Source organism: Citrus clementina, unplaced genomic scaffold (assembly GCF_000493195.1).
Source record: "Citrus clementina cultivar Clemenules unplaced genomic scaffold, Citrus_clementina_v1.0 scaffold_4, whole genome shotgun sequence".
NCBI lineage: Eukaryota > Viridiplantae > Streptophyta > Magnoliopsida > Sapindales > Rutaceae > Citrus > Citrus x clementina.
This window is the reverse complement of record NW_006262274.1, coordinates 18,300,384-18,323,703: the sequence shown is the minus strand read 5'-3', so window position 1 is coordinate 18,323,703 and position 23,320 is coordinate 18,300,384. Positions and strand designations below refer to the sequence as shown.

Sequence of the window (23,320 nt, the reverse complement as noted above, 5' to 3'; positions counted from 1 at the left end):
CTTATATATTGGCAATATTTAAAATGCCCCCCAAATTTGTAAGTCAACATCCCGCCGCCACAGTCCACGCCACGCCATCAGGTTTATATTGGGCCATCATTAAAAGTCCAGGCCCAGCATACAATCGCAAATTTGTAAATTAACTGCCAACTGCAACTTAAGGAGCCGTAAACAAAACAACTTGTTAGTTTGTTTTATGTTCTTCCCCCACGTGTAATTGAATTGTCTTCATTTTTGGTTCATTGCCGATCTCTTTCAACTGGAAAATGGGTTCTGATTCAAAGAGTTCATCCACAACAGGTACAAATTTATAGAGTTCAAATTGATCTTCAGTCTTCAGATGATTAAAAGTTTAAAAACATAATTGCCATCATTATGCTCTTTCCAGGAAAGGCTATTGTTATTATGGGCGTTAGTGGTGCTGGGAAATCGTAAGTTTCACATTTCCTCATTTCATTTTTAATAAAACTTGTGAGCATTTGATGTTTGAAATCTGATGGGCGGTCATGGATTTCAAAACTTGCTTCAACAGCACCATAGGTGAGATGCTGGCCAGAGTTTTGAGTTGTGACTTTCTTGATGCTGATGATTTCCACCCACAAGCCAACAAGGGTATGCAGCCATGCATGAATGTCTATTCTTTTGAGTTTAAATCAATTCTGTGTGGCATGAGTCGATGAATTTCGATTGCAGAAAAGATGCATCATGGGATTCCTCTTACTGACGAAGATCGGAATCCGTGGCTGGAGAGGCTGAGGGACGTCCTGAGAGAAAGAATAACCAACGGAACGACTGTGATACTCGGATGTTCTGCTCTGCAGAAGGGATACCGGGAAATTCTAAGATTTGCTGACCCCAATTATGAATCCGAAAGCTACACTAGCCTGGTGAAGTTTATTCTTTTGGATGTTCAGGCAGAGGTGCTTGTTGCTCGGCTAAAGGAAAGAGCTGCACAAGGGAAACATTTCATGCCAGCTTCACTTTTGCAATCTCAGTTAGATTTGCTTGCGATAGATGATTCTGAAGGGATACTTAAGGTCGATGCCACTCTGAGTCCGCAAGCCATTGTAAATTACATACTAAACACATTGCAGCAATTATATAACTAGTAATTTAGACTTGCAATAACAAAATATCGTGATTTTATTATCAATCTTGACCATGTTACAATGAATTAAACGCTGAATAAGTTTTATCTCATACATAGTTGTACTATTTGGTTCCACATACCACATGTTTGCTAAACACCATAATTCATAAAACAAGCTGATTACATAATGAAATGTATGATTACATAGAGTATAGCTACAAATTCTACAAAATCATCCAATTCAAAATATTCTGCAAAAATCATCCAATTCAAAATCTTTCATGGTAACTTCAACACTATTGTATACCTTCAATTTCATAACTATCTCACCGCAAAATTTTAGATGCTATGATCACAGTGGCGACTTCATAAAGTACTTGAATCTGGCTCGATTGTTGATCGCAATCCACCACGTACCATCATTTGAGCATAAAATTCTGCATGCTCCTGTCAACAAAAACACAATTTAAATGCCATGGTTCGTTTTAGATTTGAAACTAACATTAGGAGCTTAGATAGAAAAATTCCCTGATGCAAAGATATGCTTGAGTGTGTGTTGTAAGTGCAATGGCATGTAAATGTCAATCTTTTCATCTACAAATGCATGTATTATTTTCAAGTTCCCATAATTAAGCACCTTGTGCTTGCATTCTTTTCACCTTAACATGAAAAGCATAAGAAGGAGGCACATAATCTCTCAGACCAAAAAAAGACACAAAAGCTCAACCAGAATGCAATATAAGAGGACTTGCATTCTGGAAACAGAGTTCAGAAGGCCTGAACACCTTTAGAGTTTTTCTTCAAATATTCAATCTAGATGAAAAGTACTGGACCAAATTCTGGGACTCAATTTGCTTCAACATGGCCTTGTTTTTCCAAATAAATAGCAGATCATAGTGTTGATCAATTAGAAAGTCCCACCAGTGCATGAAAGTTCTAAAACAGAAGAAGCACATACCTTGACTGTTACAATAACAATTGCCATGCCATGTTCTCTAGATTCATGAAACAATTTTCTTGCATCATCAGGTGTAACGGATGGAACCACTTGAGGCAAGACCTTTGCAACTACAAGAAAAGAAACGCAAAGACATAAGCGAAAAAGTTAATGACACCCACTATATCCTATTATCCCGTTTAAATTATGTAATGCTAAGAAGACAACTTTTCAAGTAAAGAACTACACAGCATTGCCAAATAATTTAGGTCCACTTGGGGGCAACAATAGCAAATGGTTCAATCATTTCATTTTCCTCTTCAGAATCTGTTGGATTTCACCCACAGACAGAATCAACTCCAAAGACTAAAAAAAATTTACCTTACATTTTTATCTGCTGCTCACTTGGGTGGTACACATAAGAAACATCTGGGAGGGGGAAAAAATGTTTTTGAAAGAGAAAGTAATCACAAAAGAGCTGTGGAACTCAACGGAGCTCAGCAAAATCTAAGCTACCTCATCAATTTATGGTGCGAGTAATCATGACAAGTTACAAAAAGAATAAAAACCCTAAAGCAGCCCCCAATGGTGGAAAACAAAAACTGCCCAAGAAACACAAGTAAAGCTGAAAATTGGCCTGCATAGAAGCAAAATAGCAAACAGAGAAATTACATTACATACCCAACTTCTCAGAATGGCGTGTATCATCAATGAGGAGAACTCTATAACTATCTCCACTGCCAGTGCCTCTCTTCTCTTTCATCTTCCCAATATCTCCTCCTGCAATTGCAAAAAAAAAACATAAGGTAAATGCAATTTTATTGGAATGAAATAATAATAAATAAATAAATAACATAACATAAAAGAAAGAAACAAAACAGAAAATAAATTTACCTTCTAAAACTTGGGTAGAAGGGTCAAACTGGGACTGATCAAAACCTGGTTTTTCTATGACACCAGCACCACCAGTTTTAAAAGTACCAAATCTTGCCTCAACAAACAAACAATTTTTGGGGTTGTTATTGGAAGCCGCCATCTTCATCTTCATCTTCATCTTCATCTTCATCATACATCTTGATTTTGGAGGATTTACGATTGGAACTGGAGGAGACAAATAAACAAGCTTTGTTGTTGAACAACACGACGTCGTTGATGCTGCCGCTGCTGCCATATCCACCACCTGTACCTCCTGTAAGCCTAAGCCAGCCAGCCAGCCTTTTTCACTCAAAATCCTATATTCTCCAAAACTCTCTGTGTGTTTGGTTGTTTTTTTTTCCCGACAGTACAGACTACAAGTGGAATCGTACTGCTTTTAGTTTTGGTTTTATGGTGGGGGATGAACTGTTGTTTTATTTACCACCACATTTATACGAACCGCATGAATGAATATTCTTTATTATTATTATTTATTTAGTTATTTTTGTCGATATATGTCCAGCACACAAAGGGCCAAACACAAACAAAAATATCTAATTCACGTGTATAAACAATTCCCACAGACAAGAAGACTCACGAATCGTGCATAATCTAAAAAATAAAGAAAACATTGTAGATGGGCTGCTCACCACTTTGACACGCTGTGCTGGTGATAGAACAGTAAATTTTAAAATTTTTTGATGTAATAATTTATTTTATTGTTATTATTTAAACAATAATCTATTTTATCTGTATTTTTTAAACAATAGTTTAAAAAATTATTTTATTAATATATTGTATAATTTATCAAGGACAAATAAATTTTTTAAATAATGATAAATTAGTTTAAAATAAAATTTCAAACAAAATTAAAAAAACATCTATAAGAAAATTCGATGTTATTTAATTATTTTTAAGATTTTTATTTTAAAATAATTTGTATTTATTTAATTAAAAATTCTATTTTACTTGTAATGAATTATATAGTAAATTAATTATAAATTTATAAAAGAATATTTTGGGTTATATTTTAAAAACTGAGGATGAAATAGCTATCGTTTTAGCAAATAAAAAAAAAAAAAAAAGATACTTTTTTCCCCATTTTGAAATGTGATTATTGACGAGGGTTTACAAACTTTATTTCATGCGAGTTTCTCTCCGAAAAATAAAAGAAAAGACTCGTGCAGCTAACCACCCACCACATCGTCCTTAGGTCCAATGAAGTAATGGGACATTCGATCACGGTGACCCTAAGAGTTTCATGGACCACAATTTGGGCACTGTTTTTGAAGGATCAAAATATTAATAAAAATCAATAACATCTAATCACACGACAGCGATCACACCGTACGTATCAATAATCACAACTAGTTGGTTGGACTAGATAACGAAAAAATATAAAATGGGCACAAATTTTCCCGAACAATTGTCTGTAACAGTGCCGGGTGGAGTTATCGGCATTAGTAGATTATATGAACAAAATAATCATTTCATAAGATTCGATCATATTATGTAGAGCCGTTTTGTAGACCACAAAAAGGCCAAAAGAAAACTCCAGGCTATGTTCCTTGTTGGATTGAGGAAACAAAATTGCCATTTGAAAAGCGTAAATTCTGTCCGCGTATCAGGCGACTTGAGTCCAACTCGTTGCTTTTACGAGACACGACAAAGAAGATGTGTATGATAGTAATTCATCCGCTTGCTTTCAGAATATCTGTCTACTTAGAAAAAAAAAAGTTTATTTCCACTTGCCGTGCTTAAATAACAAACACATGATAATACCGTGCAATTCAAGTAATGTTTTTTTTTCCCGCTTAATTTTTACTCTGGAACAGGACAGAGAGGGATTCTTAAACAGTGATTTGCTATTTGAAATGAAACTCCTATTGGGCAAAAACTGAATATAATGCAAATTAATAGCCAGTGGCAAATCTCTGCCTAATTATTCATCTTGAAACAAGATAATCAACAGCTAAGTAATAACTTCCTACAATCATAAATGATGCAAACCCACTGCGAGCCATCCGCAACCAAAAGCCACGGAACAAGAGATTCCGATCTGCAGGGTGGATCCCTGTAGCTCTTTCAAACCTTTTCCCTGGTCGATTCCATTTCAGAAGCTTCCTCTCCATTGACACATACTGCAATCAGACAATAGGATTACAACAGTATGCAATGTAAATAGAAGCAAAATGATTCAAGAGAACCCTAGCAACGGACTACTCTCATATGATGTTGGTGTTTAAGCATTGAGATCAAAAGAACAGAATAAATACCTAAACTATATACAAAAAGACCAGTGCATGAAATAAGATAAGAGTAGGAAAATGGAAAGATCAATCACCAAAGAGAATCATTCATTCAAATACAAGTTTATTTTTGGCATGATGCGTGCAACACTGCAACAGTTTGGTATCTGAATCATCTAACAGTTGATGCTACATATACAACACGAGATGGGCAAACCAAAACTTTTTAGTCCACCTAGGAAACACAGTTCATCATCATATTTACCTAAAATCAACTCATTACTAAAACCACTGAGCTCTAAGATTTGTGGTTAAATTTTGTAATATATGCGAGGATCAGCAGAAAAAGCTTTACCACTAGGTAGAAAAGCCATCCTGACCTAGGACCATCCCACAGAAGTGCCTCAAAATGGTTACACAAAATCTTCACCTCAGTATGGTTCACACATTAAATTATTGCTTCCAAACTAATTTCACAGCATTAATGCAATGAGGTCATTAAATATTCACACAAGGACAAAACAAACTCTGCCCGTAGCAAATAACATACCTTTGGAAGCACAATAGATTGTGATCGATTTTTGGCAGTGTCAAAGCAATGAGATGCTGCGGCAGCAACTGCACCGGAAAATCCAGCAGCAAGACTCACATATAAAGGAGGCAGGGGACCAATTTCTTCATCAGATCTAAAAGAACACAAGGAAACTTGGAGATTAACACAGATACAAGAATTAATTGACGTCTAAAAGCTATTAAACATTATTTAAAGCATCAAATAATGACAGAAAATAGGTTAATTCATCTAATATGAAAGCTCATTTAGAACTTCCCGACAAGGCAACAGCCAGCTAGTACTATTGTAGCTAATAAGACAAACGGTAAATTCAAACATGAAATCCTCCTGGGAGAAGCTTGGGAGGAGAAGAAGGAGAAGAAAACGAGAAGAAGAAGAAATAGACATTCAGCAAGCAATACAATGCATGTTTGTAGTGGCATAATCTCAATTCTCGAATACTAGCAGAAATTCCTAAAACCTATAAAATGACACTTAAATCAACATTCTTGATACTGCCAGAAGTTTAAATAATGGAAAGAAAGCATTCTATAGATCCATTTCACCTTGAACACTAAACAAAGTAAATAATGCAAGATGCAGACAAAGACAGGGGTAAGAAAGGCATAAAAATTCCAAATCCACACATTTGGTGAATGAAATTCCCAAATATTTACCGAACCAACTTCTTTCTTTTTTTTGAAATGTATCATGATAATATAAGAAATAAGCATGCCCAAAATAAGAAACAAAAACATGACAGGAAGCATACTGCTACTGGAAAATCTTTATACAATCGAAGGATATATCTTATACCTGGGTTCAGGATCCATCCCAACGGCTTTCCAATCAAGCATCGCTCGGTGTAGGAATTGCCAGCTTGAAAAGAATATGCCACCAAAAACCGAATCTCGAACAACTCCAGACCGCAGACCTCTCCACAATGCACCCCATCCTTCCAAGGAGACAATATCAGACGGCCTCCTGACGCTGCTTACTAATGGTGGTCTTCCAGACCCAGACATCATCCAAGGGTACTCTTGTAAGGCACCCATCAAATCTGGATGTTTGTTGGTCAATATAGACAAAAGACCAGTGGAGTGGCTCAATGCCTTCAGATCAGGAGTATACCCATGAAGTAGTCTTCTAATGACAGGTGCGACAGTTACATTTTCTGCAACAGATGTAGAGGTTTGAACTCGAATGGCTGAGGAGACCTGCGCCCTCACTTTCATAAGTTCAAATGGAGAGCTTATAAGGGCTTCTGCAGCACCAGCTACCATTCCAGCCATTAGGGCCTCAGAGACATATACATAATTGTCTTCCCGACCATCTGACATACAAGCAATTGTAACCACCATATAAATGGATTGAAAGCTGTACAGCATTATTGAGCAAAATTCAATTCAGTAAGACTACTATATTCCACAATTCATGAGAATTAACTTGAATTACATTAACAAAATTTCTAATACACGCTACTAGTCAGTAAGCCACTACGTTGCTAGCCACAAACAAGACATTCAGTAATCATGAAAGCAGGAAGTTCAGTCAAATTTACTTTCGTGGATCCAGAACTTATCTCAAATGAACTGTTAGGAATGAAACTATAACAGCAGTACACAGTAACCTAAAAAATCCCTGATTTATATTTCTTCTACTTGCAGTTGCGATAAAAGAGGTCATTATTCAATTAACACGCTTTATGATAATTCATACTCACCTCACCAAACTTCAATGTTCTTACAAGTGTTAAATCAAACTTGGCAAGCGTTCTATTAAAGTTTTAATTTTTCTTTAAAAAATATTTGGAGTGCAGTAAATAGTCTACTATTCCAAAATACCTTTCAACCTCAATAGGGTTTTATGCCCTAATATAAAGAGCCAAAAAAGTCCTTTCATCCAGAAGTTTGAAGTTTAAAAGAGGTCTCCAAGTCTCATTAAGGAATCAATAAAGCCTATATCTTAGAAGGAGACATGAGAATCTTCTAAAGCAAACACGATCTTCTTCACCTTAATGAGAAAAATGACAGCTCCCCCAACGACAAACTATAGAATGAAATTTATAAGCCTCTAGGCATTGTCAATCTTTAACAACGAAGATAAATGGAGTCTATGCAAATATTACCAATCATATAGGCATTCAAGCTAAAACAAGAAAATTCTAACCACAATTAAATAATAATAATAATAATAATAATGAAAGAAATGGAGTGAAATCAATACCTTTATAGAAGGCACTCAGAATTTCATAGACGCCAAATCGGGCTCCCATACCGAAAGATCTTCCCAAAGTCGACCATCCCAAGCCACTATACAAGCCTTTTTTTTTTTTTTTTTATCAAACAAGAAGATATCACTAATCATTTACACAAAATATCAGAAATAAGGAATAACCAGGAAATTAAGATGATATATCTACACCAAACTGAAGCAATTGCTACACACTGAGAAGTATTCTAGCACCCTGTAGTCTATTCATGTTTACATTTTGGATTTCTTTCCCTGAAAATAAGAAACTTAACGCAATAGTTCAAGATATAACAAAAATTAATCGTTGCCCACAAAGCAGTAATAGACAAAAAGGGCAATGCAAAACATTTACCTGAAAGAGAACCGAGTCTATTGAGAACCTGAAGTGAGCTTAATTGTTTGTTGGAACCCGAACCCACCTGTTTTTTTTTACAACAAAATAAACCGATCATAGAATTAAAAACGTTGCAAATCACTTCATGATGATAAAAAAACAGGTAGAAGAAGCTTTTGATTTTACCTGATTAAGGACTTTGATTGTGTCGAGAGGGTAAGTGAGGGACGAGGCTAAAGCCACCGATCCTACGCCAGCAATGGCATGGCTTGCAAACAAATTGTCTTCTAACATCATGCTAGTGTCAGAGTCAGCGTGAAGCCTATGCCTCAGAAGACAATTTATGTAATTTCGTCGAACATATGGCAGGCACAAATGAAATATGCTGCTTTATACTTGTTACTATTCACGTGAAACGATTTCACGTAGGTGGTATATAGCACCTCGCTCGCTCTCAAATCTAATTAACGTTGAAACTAGAAACTGGCCTGAGTTGGTTAGTTGAGCTTCTGAACAGTCTTTGGTAGTGAAGTGAAGTTTGTTTTGTGACTTGTGTATTACTTGCTTCTACAAGTAGACGCGATTGATTTGTTGTTTTTTCATTTGGGTTAATTCTGTCCTGCCCCCAAATCTTTCAACATTTTCCGCAGCGCATCCAATTGTTTCAACTTCTTTAGCCGCACACCCAAAAGCGTCAGTTTGGCTGTTTATCTTTAATGCTTAAAGGGTAAAATGAGAAATTCAGTTGTAAAAATTAATAATCCTGTTATAAATTTGAAAGAATAGTGTGCTGTAAATTTGGAAGCAAATCCTTTAGAATTAGATAAGAAAATTTCTAACAAAGATTTATTTATGTTATTACAATATTTTGCGAGTTTTTTAAAGAAGATCAATAGATAAAGATAAGCTCATTTTTCGAGTTCTACATTTTGCTCAAACTACAACTGTATATATAATTGGTGCCTCAGTACAGCGGGTGACAATATATGTTTATAAAACTCAAAGTAGTGAATTCACTTTCAAAGTGGTGAGTCCATTAATCACAAATGGTGCTTCCATTTACTTAGGGGATTCCACAATAAGTTTTACATTTTGCTCAAACTATAATTATATATATAGTTGGTGCCTCAGTGCACTGGCTGACAATATATGTTTATAACACTAAAAGTAGTGAATTTTATTTTCTCGTTGTCTATTCTGCTTCATTTTTTCTTCATTTCTTATACTTCCTAGATCGCGTAAATCCTCGAACAATTTTGAGAAATCCCAAATGTCTCTAAAAAAGCATCCAATTTGAAACCCATTTACTAACTAAATAACATTTTTCATTTTCTTCTTTTCACTTTTCTCTATTCATGGCTTTCATTTTTTTTTTTCCGCCTTGCTTCTTTTTTAGTGCTATTTGTTTGATTTGGGTGATGGTTGGGGTTTACGCAGCAAGAGTTTTGGCTTTTGGGTTTAGAGTGGGGAATGAGGTGAGTTTGTGGTGGTGTGAAAATTGACGAGGGTTTATGGAGAGTTGGTGCGGTCATGTTGGTGCTGTTTTCATTAGACAATGGAGATCATGGTAGTAGCTTTGTCATCGACAATATGGAAAGAGATTTCGGTATAACCTGCCTAGTGTTTCAGCATCATGCTTTGGTGGAAAATTCTAAGAATTTGTGGGAATTAAAATCGTGCTTCTGTTCTTGAGATTATTAGACAAGATTTAAGCTCAGATATAATTCGTATGAATAACCTCTCAAGAAAAAAAAAATTAAAATTTTTAATATTTTTCTGCTTTTATAAAATAATATTTCAGTAATTTCTTAATGGAGATAATTTTTTAGTAATTGAGAATTACAAAAAATGATTTAGTACCAGTAGTTAAATTGAAGGGTGATTTGGTCTTTCGGTAATTTAACAAGTTTAAATTCAAATAAGATAATATTCAGTCGGAAACCATTAAAATGACAGCCAAACTGACGGTTTGGGTGAAAGAAGTTGAAACAATTGGGTGCAGGCGAAAAATGTTGAAAAATTTTGGAGGCAGGGCGAAATTAACCCTTTTCATTTGTATTTCAGTTCTTGTGACGCATCTTGCCACAGCGAGCAAGTAATCACGTGACATAATTTTGTAGTCACTCGCCCCACCATGAGTAACGCCACTCGTGAGGTTATAGAAGATTTTCTAGTGTTCAGACAAGTGATAAAATTTTATAACCCTGTCTATAAATAATCTTGAGACTCTAAATTAATTAGACGGCACCACTTAACGTGTCACAATTGAATATCGTCGTCTATTAGATTACTCCATGTATATATTTTTCATTTCAATTCTCAATCGCACACAATTTCGGCAGAATTTTATGTGGATCCTTAGTTTCAAGTGCATTGAGAAGGAGAACAGATGATCTCTGACATTTCCCGTTCAACAGTGCACGCTTCAACCAATTTCTGAAGAGTTGAAAGAAAATAAATGTACTAATACAAAATTGATTTTCATTTAAGAACTCGTCAACTTTTGGTTAAGAATTAGCACATTAATTTGAGAACAAAGAATGCAATGATTTAACCCTGGCTCTGGTTGCACACAACCACTGCCTTGGAGCCTCAAGATCATCACCTGTGATCACTGGCACGTGCCAACTACCATTTTCTGATTCCTGCATTTGTATAACCCAACACGAATTCATGTCTGTCAATAACTCCATAACTTAATTAACTTCCAACACCGGAAAGGTATGTTGATTGATCATCTCACCTGAATGACAATTGAATAAGGAGGCGGCATGAGCAGGTTAAGTCCATCTCTTGAGACTGACAATCGAATCTGCAAATTGTTGACGAAAAAGACAAATTCCATCATTGCTTTTTCCAAATCAGTGCAACATCTGATATCATCTATAAGTATCTATATGTGACACAAGTGATAAAGTCGTCTGCTATACAGTAAGAACAAATAAATCTGAAATTTTGCTCACTAGAAGAACTTCAAAAGAAACCATATTGGAGAACATAACCAGAAAAGGATCAACTATTAATGTAAATCCCACAAACGAGTAGCTGTGCAAGACAGAAAAAATAAAACTCTACTACCAAAATCAGCACAGAAACAATAGATTCAAAATTTAATTGAAAATTTTCTTTTTTCCAAATTCGAGCGCCCAAAATGGTAAGCCTTGAAGATGACACATTGTCAGTAGCATCATTCACTTATCAATAGACACAATCTAATTTTCCCCAATATCCCATTAATTGTAATTTAAGTATTTCTTATTCTTAATCAAGTTAAAAATCTTCAAGCATTTTAATTTTATAAAAAAGGCTATAAGAAACCAATTTAGGATCTCCCTTTGTACAATTATGATTACCCAAATGACAACACTTAACCAATTCATATCTAAAAACTATTTAGAGGGTTGATCATCGTGCCAACTGAATAATCTTATGGAAGAAAAGGGGACAAAAATGAAAAAATTATCTCCATGTCTTGAGCATCCTCTTAAAAACCTCTCTTCCTAAAGCAGCAAACAAAATAATAAATGTAAACCCAAACAGATTTCCCTATTATTTGAAGAGAAACAGGAGAGGTTTGATAGACAAATTTTGTCATATTTACTATGCCAGATAATTGTTAAAATACATGAAATTTTTTTTTATCTAGTAAATACTGTGCCTTCATCATTTTACATAACTAAGCATTGTACAATATTTTTATTATGATTTTCATCAAAATTTAAAACAGCATATCTTAAAAGATTCTTCAGTGATTGAACACAACATATCTTTATTGATAATCTTTCTTTAATATTAAAGCAAAACCGTCGATGTTAACCCATGTGCATAAGGCTACATGAAGTGCTTATAGACAAGATACGTGGGATTGAAATAATGATGAAGACTCAAGGTTAAGGCTTGTAACTAGAAGCTACCAAGTTCAAGCATCTTGAACTCTCCCATCTATAAGCATCAACAAGGAGGCTACTCATGCCCAATGCATGACAATAATATATGCAAAAGGGGAATGCTGGCACCTCAAAGATCATAAAATATCAATAAATCACAATATGCTGTTCAAGAAATGAACTATACTTGATGTTTTTCCTTCCATCTTGGGAAAAATGAAGTGCCTAGCAACTGAAACAAGTGGTCTCTCATCTCATCATTTGTCACCAATAAAGACTTACAATTAACAGCGGCGTATAACCAGTACCTGCAAATAAAGATGTGAACAAACTTCTGGCAAATAACTATGCATGTCATCATTATACAGTAAATAGCTGGAATTGAGGTCATATAAATTCCATAAGAATAGAAACATGAACTAATGTGATAAATTATGGTGTTTATCCACAATTAATCAGCACAGAAACTCCAGTCTCCTAATTCTTTATCACAGGAAAGCAATTGGTCCACCTTGGGGACAGCTATCATAGTTAACTAAAATAAATTAAGCATAACAGGAAAAAAAACAAAAACAAAAACAAAAAAAGCCTAATTTGGTGTCACTAATCACAAAGTGACTAATAACAGAACCACATCCAAACTAATGATTTCAGTTAAGATTTTTTATTTTCAAATATTACAAAAATGTAAACTAAACCCCTTCTAGCCTAGTGTGAACGAGATGCAAACTCCAAATTGAACCAACTAGTTAACCATACACTGGTAATCAATTAATGCATCTATATGTAGATATATAAACATGGATGTCCCCACTTTTCCATTATCTGGACCAAGAATTCAAGAACTATAAGTTACAAAAACATTAAAAAATGATTGATTTCAATCCACTGACTGCAAAAATTTTTAACAAAAGAAGTTCAACATATGTTTGTCTTTTGGCAACTTCTTCCAATGCCGGAGGCACTAACTACATATACACACACATATTGCTTCACAAAGTAACTCCAAACGGGACTTACCAATCATCATTAGAACCAGGTGGTGTCGTGTATAGAGCACCGCCATCCCTCCATATGTCCAACAACTTCTTGTTTTTAGGGATCTGAGCAGGACCCCCACTGACACGACCTTTATGTAAAATAACCAGTGGCATTCTCTTCGATGGACTCATTTGTCGTAATCGGTTTACAACAGTATTGAGCTACAACCAAAAGAACCCCATCTTAATAAAATGGTTTAAAGACATTAAAACTTTGGCTAATAATCCTCAACATCTTCTTTACCTGGTAAAAGCTAAAATTATGTTGATTGACAAGACCTACATTTGCACCATCTATGACAGCATCAAATGGACCATGCCGACCTAGCCACTCCTGCACAAGTTCATCTTCTTAGCGAGTCAGGAGTTCACCAAAGTCATTATATATATCATTTTCCAGAAGCATACAGAATCAGCAAATTGACCATTGACTTAGTAACAATATTCTAAGAAACTAAAAACAAAATACTAGCCAAATCAATCTGTTTATAAAGCAAAATAGAAAAATCATTCTAGTTATCAGAGCACAAAAATAACATTAACTTTAGAAGTTTGATCAAATAAGACCCACTTATCATAATTAAATAGTTAAATGAATACACAGGTCAAATCTAACCAAGTCAAATTCCTAGATGTTTGAAATCAGCTCCTTGCAAGTATTGGCCATCAACTACCATTATAGCACTCCAATTATATGTATTGCATATATGTATGATCAAATGAGACCATATAGCTTACACAAGTCAAATCACGTCAAAATCCCAGATTTTGGAACTCAACTTATTGCATATTATATTATTATCAATCAAACTATTGGTATTCGGCAAGCATTCAAGCCCCAAAAAAACAAAAAAATCACTAAATTCTTCAATAACTTCTCAAACTTTGAATTTGATGAATCTAAATTGAAGACTAATTCCCAAAATTGAACCTCTACTTCTCCATACTTTGAATGCGAATTAGGTTTTGAAGGGGGCGGCCAAAAAAAGAAAGAAAAGAAAAGAAAGAAGTTTTAAAACTCCAATTACTAATATACAAAAATATGGTTTTTCCCAGTCCCACAAAGAAGTTATGCTATTAGAAGAATGCGAAATAAGCAGTAACTGAAATCCATCACCATCATAAAGAACTTCATTACTTGTGCCCTAAAGAAAGAAAGAAAAAAAGAAAAAGAAAAAGAAGCAAGGAAGTTAACGTTGTACCTGGAACTTATTGAAATCAGATCTAACCTCTCTTTGGCAAGCCAAGTTGGATAATGAGCTAGCAAAGTTTTCAGTTTCTCTTGGATCAATATCAATACAAACAAGCCTCTCATTGCAAGAACAGCAAACACCATTCTCATCTATCTGAGTCCTCTCTACCCTCCATTTCCCACTCCCCAACCACCCTTGCCCATGCCACCCACCTCCACCTCTAACAATTCCTTCCCTTACTTTGCTTACATCCCAATTTAGCACCCCAATTTCTGCAGCATCCACAGAGTCAAACCAATCTTCAATAATTTTAAAAGTCGATTCTGAAACTTGCCTCACCAAGGTCCGCAACCGATGCAATATCTCATACACCTTGTCAACCTTCTTTGCATCAACACTGAGTTTTAAAAGAGCAGAAAGCTCAGGCTCTTCAGGCACCACCCCTGATTCACCCATGTGTGCATCAACTTCATAAGCTTTATCTGTATTACCCAACTTACAGAAACCAAACAAAGCTGGTCCATACGATCTTAGCTTAGGTGGAATGCCGAAACTCTTCATTTGCTTCACTAAATCAAAAGCCATTTCTGGGTCCTCCTTGGCAACAGCCAGCCTAGCCACACTCGTAAATGTAGCCTCATTCGGATCAACTTTATCAGTAATCATCTGCTGAAAAATTTCAAAACCCCTTTTAAGACCCAGATTCAAGTCAGTTTCTCTATCCCCATTTTCACTTGATTCGGAACCACATTTACAAGAACATACATAGAGCAATACATTATAGTGGTGTTGGCTGAGCGTGATGCCATTACTTCGTGCATCATCATATAAGCGTAGGGCTTCAAAAACATCGCCACGCTTGGAACACATATCAAGCTTATGTCTAAGCACTCCCTCAGGAGATTCTCGGCGTGCTTTCTTCTTTGATTTATTTGACATAGTGCCTGTATTTGGGGCTGAGGATTCATTAACAGTTGATTTCTTAGAGAAAGCAAGGGTGCATAAACCAGTTGTTAAGTCCGCAGAGAAGCGATTTTGCTTAATATCAGTGATGGGTTTAGTGAAGGAGTGCATATGCCAGCAAAGAAGTGGACGGTAGGTGTGGCAATTACTTTGATGCATTAATGGCAATGAGATTTTGGAGAGGAATGTCAAGAAAGGGGAGGTTCTGATGAGTGAAGGAGTGAGAAAGTTTCCACGCAGCATTTGCCTCAACTATTGATTCTCCCTCTCAGTTGCTTTCTTATGAGGAAAATTCAAAGTTGTAATTCAGAGCAAACCATTTGCAGAATGAGTTGCTTCATCTACAATATGAGCAATAAGAACCATAAATATAATACTAAAGGCCATTATAGTTCTATTTATTTGCATATTCATCTAGAAAAAATTGAAAAGTAGCGACCTCTTGCCTTATGATGCAGAAAGTACTAGCTAAATATGTGTGATGAGTATATACTGTCAAAACAATGTACTATTCCATTTGAGAAATTACGTATATATTCACGAGAAATAAGAAGTTTAATTTGACAATGTACTGTCAACTTACATATCCTGATGTCACATTTTGCGGTAATGGAACATTGAACAGTGTTCTATCATTTCATGGAAACTAGGCATCTGCAATAAGTGAAAGTTGTTCGTTAAAAATAAGCCAAATAAAGAAATATGAGATGCCTAGTTTAATTTAGGATTGAGAAGTAAGAGAAATAATGAAAAGTTTTATATGAACTTAAATATCGAACAGAAAGCAAAAATAAATAAAATAAAATACAAGTGCTAACGCCATTTCCTGTGCACTATACAGGGTAATATCCCAGAATCAATTGAAAATGATCGATTCGCCTTTCAATAAACTTCCTCATAAATTTAAGAGGAATCAAATTTCAACTTTACCTTCATTGCTGAAGAATTGATGGAGCACTGAGAAATTGAGAATGAAATTTTAAATCCGCCAAAAGCAGGAAAGAGATAGGGTTTAGGGTTTCAAATCTCAATGATAAACAGTTAGGAGAGACGGTGGATTTTGCCGCTCATTGTTCATTGAGATAATTTGTAATATAAATGGGAAAGGAATAATAACATCGGAGTACTAAATTTTTTTTATAATTTTCATAATATAGACCATTTTTTCTTTCTACCAAATTGGTCCCTCTTTCTGTATTCCTATTGAAAATGTTTTATGTTATAAATTAATACATCTATCCCCCACTTCACATTTTCCATTGAGTGCGTCTTCTTTTTTTTTTTCAAACTGGAAACTTCATTAAAAGGCAAAGATTACAGAGAAGTAAATAACCAAGGAGGTGGAACATGACTCCACTCCTCAAAGCCTGACAAAGAACTCCCTACCCGAGCGGTAACATGGGCGGCAGTGTTCGCAGACCTTCGAACAAAAGAGAACTCAATATCTCCTATAGACTTAGCTAAAGCTAGACAATCATCAAGAATAAAACCATACCCATTCGGACAAGAATAGCTTGCTGTGAGAGCTTTAAAAACCTGAATGCAGTCAATTTCTACTACAACACAAGACAAATGCTGCTTCTTAATCCAGCTGAGGATCTCACGCACACCAAGCGCTTCAGCATCCCTTGCACCAAAACTACCCAGGACAAATGCACAGCAAGCTGCCACAAAAAGCCCATCAGACTTGCGAATGACCCCTCCATAACTTACTTTTCCTTGAGCTGAAAATGTTGCGACATCAACATTACACTTAAGCCAACCTAACTGAGGAGGTGTCCAGCAAATTGCCCCATGACAGCCTTGGAAACAAGTAGCATTATTAATGAAGAGTAGGAATCCATATTATACTAGGATTAGTTTCCTTATTAACTAAAGTTTAAGACTTTTAAATTCCTTTCTAATTTAGAATTTTGTTTCCCTTTCAATTTAGGATTTTGTTTTTCCTTCATAAATTAGGATAATTACTACTACTATAAATAGCTCCCTCTTGTAACCTTTGAAGGAGAGAATTTTGAGTTTAATAATATTTCAATTTTCAAATCTCTTTGTGAGTATTTGAACAGTTAATTCTTGGTATTCTACGGAATCAACGAGTCTTAACCCCTAAATTCGCGGTATTCTTTTGAATCAACGTGAATTTAGTTGTTCTTTTGTTCCGGTATTCTCTAGAATCAACGGAATATTTTGAACATTAAACTTCCGCTGCATCAGTTTGGTATCAGAGCAAAACCTGGTATCACCAATCTAACTTCATCTACCACAAAACCTTTCCTTTTTCCCTTTTTGATTTTTTTCGTTTAGCTTAAAAAAAAAAAAAAAAACATAACTTTTTCAGACAAACCACCACCACCATCATACTTACCAACCCAAAATCTTTCAGATCCACCCATCCTTACTCGATTTCTGACCACTGTCATCGGAAATCTAAAACTTTTACTTAATTACAGTTTCGGCCTAAAATTTTTATTTACTTTCAGTTTAGCCCCACTACCTTTTTAAACCCGAATTTAAAAAAAAAAATGCCTCCAAGAAAAGCTCGTGATGCTCAAGAAGATGTTTCGAAAGATGAATCCATGGCTAGTATGACAGCCAGAATTGATATGTTAGCTGCACAAATGGCACGAATGGCAGAGTTACTTGACGAACGCCATCGTACTCCAGAACGTGAAGACAAATCAAGTGGAAGCTTTGCTAACCCATTCTCTGGGCGTCGACCTAGAACTGAGTCTACTGATGACAGAAGATGGGAATCTGGGTTGAGAATTGACATTCCTGAATTTCAAGGAAGTGGTCGACCTGAAGAATTATTGGATTGGATTAACGCCATTGAGGAAGTTTTCGAATACAAAGAAGTTCCTGAAAATAAACTAGTTTCGCTTGCTGCAACTCGATTTCGTGGAAGAGCAGCAGCTTGGTGGCAACAAACTAAGCTCACAAGGATTAGGCAAGGTAAAAAGAAGATTGATTCTTGGGAAAAGTTCAAGAAGCACTTGCGTGGAGCATTCTTGCCTCATAATTACGCCAAAACTGTTATACCAACAGCTACAGAATTTAAGGCAAGGTAATCGATCAGTGGATGATTACACTACAGAATTCCATTGGTTGGTGGCACGCAATGACTTGACAGAGACAGAAGAGCAACAGGTTTCCCGCTATATTGGAGGCCTACGATCTCAATTTCAAGACCAATTAAATTTACTTGACCCATACTCTGTTTCAGAGGCACACCAACAAGCCTTGCAGTTGGAGAAGCAATTTAGTCGACGTACTAATGACTCAAGCTTTCGGGGTGCTCGAAGTGTTGTTCGTGATAATTCAAACCCGACTTCCCAATTTCGTACTTTCACTCCTCCAAATCCTCCAAATAAAACTAGTAAGCCTAGTGAAATCGGTCAAAGCAGCAAAACCCAATCCTCGGGTTCGGGATTACGCTGTTTTAATTGCGGAGAAAATGGGCACCGAATGACAGAATGTAAACAGGGAGGAAAATATGGTAAAGGCTTATTCGTAGGCACAGAGGAAAGCGAAGACTATCAGGAGGAAGAAACTGAAGAGTTTGCTGTAGAACCAACTTTTGATAGTAGTGGTAGCGCTCAATCTGTTGAAGAACATGGTGATAGCGGACCAATGTTGATCGTGAACCGTGCATTCTTCACTCCTAAAGGTCAAGACAAAGACAAATGGCTACGACAAAATATCTTTCAGACTACTTGCACAATTGGGGGTAAAGTATGTCGTATGGTCATAGACTCCGGCAGTTGCGAGAATGTCATTTCAGAAGAAGCCATAACAAAGCTAAATTTAAAGACAGAACCTCATCAAACTCCATACAAGCTCACATGGCTGAAGAAGGGGAATCAAGTGACAGTATCGAAATGTTGTTTAGTTTCCTTATCCATTGGTTCAATTTATAAAGACAAAATTTGGTGTGATGTTGTGGCTATGGATGCTTGTCATCTATTACTGGGTAGACCTTGGCAATATGATCGAAACGTAGTGCATGATGGGAAGAGAAACACCTACAGCTTTATGTTTAACAACACCAAGATCGTTCTCCTACCTAACAAGGAGTTTACTCTCCAGCAAGACTTGGGTAATTATTTGTTAAGCAAGAAGCAATTTATAGATGTTGTAGCAGAGACAAAGAGAATCTACATTTTATTGGGAAAAGAGAGTAACGGTAATTCAAAGATTCCTGAAGCTGTGACACCTATTCTGGCGGAATTTCAAGATTTGTTCCCCAAGGAGCTACCACAGGGTTTACCACCTCTTCGGGATATACAACACCAAATTGATTTGGTACCAGGTTCTACACTACCAAATCGACCTCATTATCGTATGAGTCCTACAGAACATGAGGAATTAAGGCGCCAAGTAGAAGAGTTACTAGAAAAGGGATTTATCCGTGAAAGTCTTAGTCCCTGTGCAGTCCCTGCTTTATTGACTCCAAAGAAAGATGGTTCTTGGAGGATGTGCGTGGACAGTCGAGCTATCAATAAAATTACAGTTCGATATCGTTTTCCAATCCCTCGATTAGATGACTTGTTAGATCAACTCAGTGGAGCAATAATTTTTACCAAACTTGATTTGAAAAGTGGCTACCATCAAATTCGAATACGACCTGGAGATGAATGGAAAACAGCTTTTAAAATTCGCGAAGGGTTATACGAGTGGTTGGTAATGCCGTTTGGCTTATCCAATGCTCCGAGTACTTTTATGCGAGTCATGAATCAAGTTCTTCGCCTTTTCATTGGAAAGTTTGTGGTTGTTTACTTCGATGATATACTTATATATAGCACCAGCCACGAGTTACATCTACAACATTTGAGAGAAGTGCTTTCAGCCTTAAGAGCAGCAAGTTTATACACAGCAGTAAACAAGTGTATTTTCTTAACAGAGAAAGTATTATTTTTGGGATATGTGGTGTCGAAAGATGGTATATCTGTTGACCAATCAAAAGTGGATGCTATTCGAGATTGGCCTCCGCCAACTACTTTATCCGCCACCAGAAGTTTCCATGGATTGGCCTCTTTTTACAGGCGATTCATTCCTCATTTCAGTACTATTATGGCACCAATCACGGATTGCATGAAAGGAGGAAAATTCTCTTGGACAGAGGCAGCTACTAAGGCATTCGAGATTATCAAAGAAAAGTTGATTACTGCCCCAGTACTTGCTCTACCAGATTTTTCGCTCACTTTTGAGGTACATTGTGATGCTTCTAAGGTCGGCATTGGAGCTGTTCTTAGCCAACAAGGTAAGCCTATAGCTTATTTTAGTGAGAAGTTGAATGGAGCAAAGGCACACTATAGCACTTACGACGTGGAATTTTACGCAGTAGTCCAAGCGTTAAAACATTGGCGACATTATCTAATTCATAAAGACTTTGTTTTATACACTGACCATGCCGCGTTAAAATACCTCAATAGTCAAGACAAACTCTCTCACAGACATGCCACGTGGACATCATTCCTTCAACAATTTACTTTTGTGGTGAAGCATACCTCTGGTGAATCCAACCGGGTAGCAGATGCACTTAGTCGACGAACTTCTTTATTGACACAGATGCATAATCAAGTTCTCGGATTTGACACATTTCGAGAGTTATATGCTTCTGATCCTTACTTTGCTCCTATACTAGAAGACGTTGTTGTAGGGTTTCGCTCAGATTATCATTTACATGACAAATTCCTTTTCAAGAGTAATCAGTTGTGTGTTCCTGACTCAAGTTTGAGATTGAAAATCATTGCAGAGTTACATAATGAAGGGCACATGGGTCGTGACAAAACTCTGGCTCTAATAGCCAACACTTATTTTTGGCCTACTATGAGGCGTGAAATCTATCACTATGTCGAGACTTGTCGCATTTGTCAAGTTTCCAAGGGCGCAGCAACTAATGCTGGGTTATATATGCCGCTACCGATTCCAACACAACCTTGGGCTGACATTAGCATGGATTTTGTTTTAGGATTACCCCGCACTCAGAGGGGTATGGATTCAATATTTGTTGTTGTTGATCGATTCTCGAAAATGGCTCACTTCATTGCTTGCAAGAAGACTACAGACGCTTTGACTGTTGCTCGCCTATTCTTCAAGGAAGTCTATAGATTGCATGGTTTACCAAGTTCTATAGTATCTGACCGGGATACACGATTTCTTAGCCATTTTTGGAAGACATTATGGAAATTGACTAACACTCGCCTGAATTTTAGTAGTGCTTACCACCCACAAACAGATGGTCAAACTGAAGTTGTCAACCGCTCTTTAGGAAACCATCTACGTAGTCTAGTTGGCGATAACTTGAAGATGTGGGATCAAAAGTTATATCAAGTCGAGTTTACTTATAACCGTGCAGTTAAGCGTAGTACTGGTTTAAGCCCTTTTCAGGTAAATTACGGATATAATCCACGAGCTCCCATTGACTTGGCTCCAGTTCCAAATTTAGTTCGCAAAAGCGGTAAAGCAGAAGACTTTATTGAGCAGCTTCAGAAGATTCATGAAACTACGCAAGAGTCTTTGAAGCAGACGACCGAAGGTTATAAAATTATGGCAGACAAAAAACGTCGAGCTTTGGAATTTCAAGTGGGAGATTTTGTTTGGGTTATCCTAACTAAAGATAGATTCTCAGTTGGTGAGTACAACAAACTTTCTGCCAGGAAAATCGGCCCTTTGGAGATTATAGAGAAGATAAATCCTAATGCCTACAGATTAAAGCTTCCTAGTCATATCCGCACTGCAGATGTATTTAATGTTAAGCATCTTATTCCTTACAGAGGTGATCATGATGAAGATGTTGCTGACAATCCGAATTCGCGGGCGAATTCTCTCCACCCTGGGGGGAATGATGAAGAGTAGGAATCCATATTATACTAGGATTAGTTTCCTTATTAACTAAAGTTTAAGACTTTTAAATTCCTTTCTAATTTAGAATTTTGTTTCCCTTTCAATTTAGGATTTTGTTTTTCCTTCATGAATTAGGATAATTACTACTACTATAAATAGCTCCCTCTTATAACATTTGAAGGAGAGAATTTTGAGTTTAATAATATTTCAATTTTCAAATCTCTTTGTGAGTATTTGAACAGTTAATTCTTGGTATTCTACGGAATCAACGAGTCTTAACCTCTAAATTCGCGGTATTCTTTTGAATCAACGTGAATTTAATTGTTCTTTTGTTCCGGTATTCTCTAGAATCAACGGAATATTTTGAACATTAAACTTCCGCTGCATCAATTATCGACATCAGATTTCTGCCTCGCAGTTTGCCATTGAAACAAATAATTTCCAGCAGAATTGAGGACATGACGCACATTACAGACTTTGTTATTCCAAACTTTCTCATTCCTCCGGTACTAGATCCTCCAACATATCATGGCAACAAGGTTACACATCTCTTTATTACAGCAAGAAAAAACAAGCTCCAACCAATTAAAAAAAGAATGTTGAGGTCCAATTAAACGAAGAGAAGAAGTTAGCCAACAAGTCTGAGCAAAAACACAGTTCACCAAAGCATGCACAACAGTTTCTTTTTACTGATTGCAAAGGGAACATATAGGCATTACCTCGACTCTCTTCCAAATAAGATTATCGGTGGTGGGAAGCACATTCTGCGCAGCTCGCCAAAGAAAAACCTTCACCTTACTAGGCACCTCCAAGCTCCAAAATTTTCTCTAAATACCAGAAGATGGGGCGTTGACATAGTTATTAAGCAATCTATAACAACTCCGAACAGTATACAACCCATGGGGGTCAGCCATCCAGTACCAAACATCCTTATCTCTTTGAGAACTCAGTGGGATTTTCAAAATGAGGTTTCGGTCTCGAGTATCAAAGAGATCTGCCACTACATCATAGTCCCATCTACGCTGCCCAGGGACCATCAAACTGCTGACTGGAGTTGAAG

The 23,320-nt window shown here is 36.4% G+C and overlaps 4 protein-coding genes across 4 annotated transcripts; 1 reads left to right on the top strand and 3 right to left on the bottom strand.

Annotated features, from left to right (window-relative positions):
* Positions 1-182: 182 nt before the first annotated feature.
* On the top strand, positions 183-1,225 carry LOC18044491 (gluconokinase). Its single transcript, XM_006437431.2, has 4 exons — positions 183-300; positions 389-431; positions 533-612; positions 694-1,225. Exons 1-4 carry the CDS (start codon positions 267-269, stop codon positions 1,107-1,109), a joined length of 573 nt encoding a protein of 190 aa, XP_006437494.1. The 5' UTR covers positions 183-266; the 3' UTR covers positions 1,110-1,225.
* LOC18044490 (ATP-dependent Clp protease adapter protein CLPS1, chloroplastic) lies at positions 1,127-3,412 on the bottom strand. The gene is made up of 4 exons (XM_006437430.2): positions 2,922-3,412; positions 2,709-2,807; positions 2,049-2,158; positions 1,127-1,537 (listed from the first exon to the last, which is right to left on the bottom strand). The coding sequence occupies exons 1-4, from the start codon at positions 3,196-3,198 to the stop codon at positions 1,457-1,459; spliced, it is 567 nt and encodes a 188-aa protein (XP_006437493.1). The 5' UTR covers positions 3,199-3,412; the 3' UTR covers positions 1,127-1,456.
* A 1,280-nt stretch (positions 3,413-4,692) lies between these two features.
* On the bottom strand, positions 4,693-8,873 carry LOC18044489 (mitoferrin). Its single transcript, XM_006437429.2, has 6 exons — positions 8,518-8,873; positions 8,350-8,416; positions 7,971-8,066; positions 6,561-7,077; positions 5,742-5,877; positions 4,693-5,083 (listed from the first exon to the last, which is right to left on the bottom strand). The coding sequence occupies exons 1-6, from the start codon at positions 8,626-8,628 to the stop codon at positions 4,889-4,891; spliced, it is 1,122 nt and encodes a 373-aa protein (XP_006437492.1). The 5' UTR covers positions 8,629-8,873; the 3' UTR covers positions 4,693-4,888.
* A 1,917-nt stretch (positions 8,874-10,790) lies between these two features.
* LOC18044488 (proteinaceous RNase P 1, chloroplastic/mitochondrial) lies at positions 10,791-16,474 on the bottom strand. The gene is made up of 8 exons (XM_006437428.2): positions 16,345-16,474; positions 15,998-16,068; positions 14,461-15,755; positions 13,503-13,592; positions 13,239-13,420; positions 12,406-12,526; positions 11,075-11,143; positions 10,791-10,976 (listed from the first exon to the last, which is right to left on the bottom strand). The coding sequence occupies exons 3-8, from the start codon at positions 15,655-15,657 to the stop codon at positions 10,854-10,856; spliced, it is 1,782 nt and encodes a 593-aa protein (XP_006437491.1). The 5' UTR covers positions 15,658-15,755; positions 15,998-16,068; positions 16,345-16,474; the 3' UTR covers positions 10,791-10,853.
* Between the last annotated feature and the right edge of the window lie 6,846 nt (positions 16,475-23,320).

Coding starts and splice junctions, on each gene's coding strand:
- LOC18044489 (XM_006437429.2), bottom strand. CDS start 8,628: ATGATGTTAGAAGACAATTTGTTTGCAAGCCATGCCATTGCTGGCGTA. Junction 5,878..6,560: donor GGGATGGATCCTGAACCCAG/GTATAAGATATA, acceptor GTGTTCTTTTAG/ATCTGATGAAGAAATTGGTC. Junction 5,084..5,741: donor AATCTATTGTGCTTCCAAAG/GTATGTTATTTG, acceptor GTCTGATTGCAG/TATGTGTCAATGGAGAGGAA.
- LOC18044490 (XM_006437430.2), bottom strand. CDS start 3,198: ATGGCAGCAGCGGCAGCATCAACGACGTCGTGTTGTTCAACAACAAAG. Junction 2,159..2,708: donor ACGCCATTCTGAGAAGTTGG/GTATGTAATGTA, acceptor CTTTTCTTGTAG/TTGCAAAGGTCTTGCCTCAA. Junction 1,538..2,048: donor TTGTTATTGTAACAGTCAAG/GTATGTGCTTCT, acceptor TTTTGTTGACAG/GAGCATGCAGAATTTTATGC.
- LOC18044491 (XM_006437431.2), top strand. CDS start 267: ATGGGTTCTGATTCAAAGAGTTCATCCACAACAG. Junction 301..388: donor AAAGAGTTCATCCACAACAG/GTACAAATTTAT, acceptor TGCTCTTTCCAG/GAAAGGCTATTGTTATTATG. Junction 432..532: donor GTTAGTGGTGCTGGGAAATC/GTAAGTTTCACA, acceptor TTGCTTCAACAG/CACCATAGGTGAGATGCTGG.
- LOC18044488 (XM_006437428.2), bottom strand. CDS start 15,657: ATGCTGCGTGGAAACTTTCTCACTCCTTCACTCATCAGAACCTCCCCT. Junction 11,144..12,405: donor GATGGAAGGAAAAACATCAA/GTATAGTTCATT, acceptor AACAATTTGCAG/ATTCGATTGTCAGTCTCAAG. Junction 10,977..11,074: donor CTTATTCAATTGTCATTCAG/GTGAGATGATCA, acceptor ATACAAATGCAG/GAATCAGAAAATGGTAGTTG.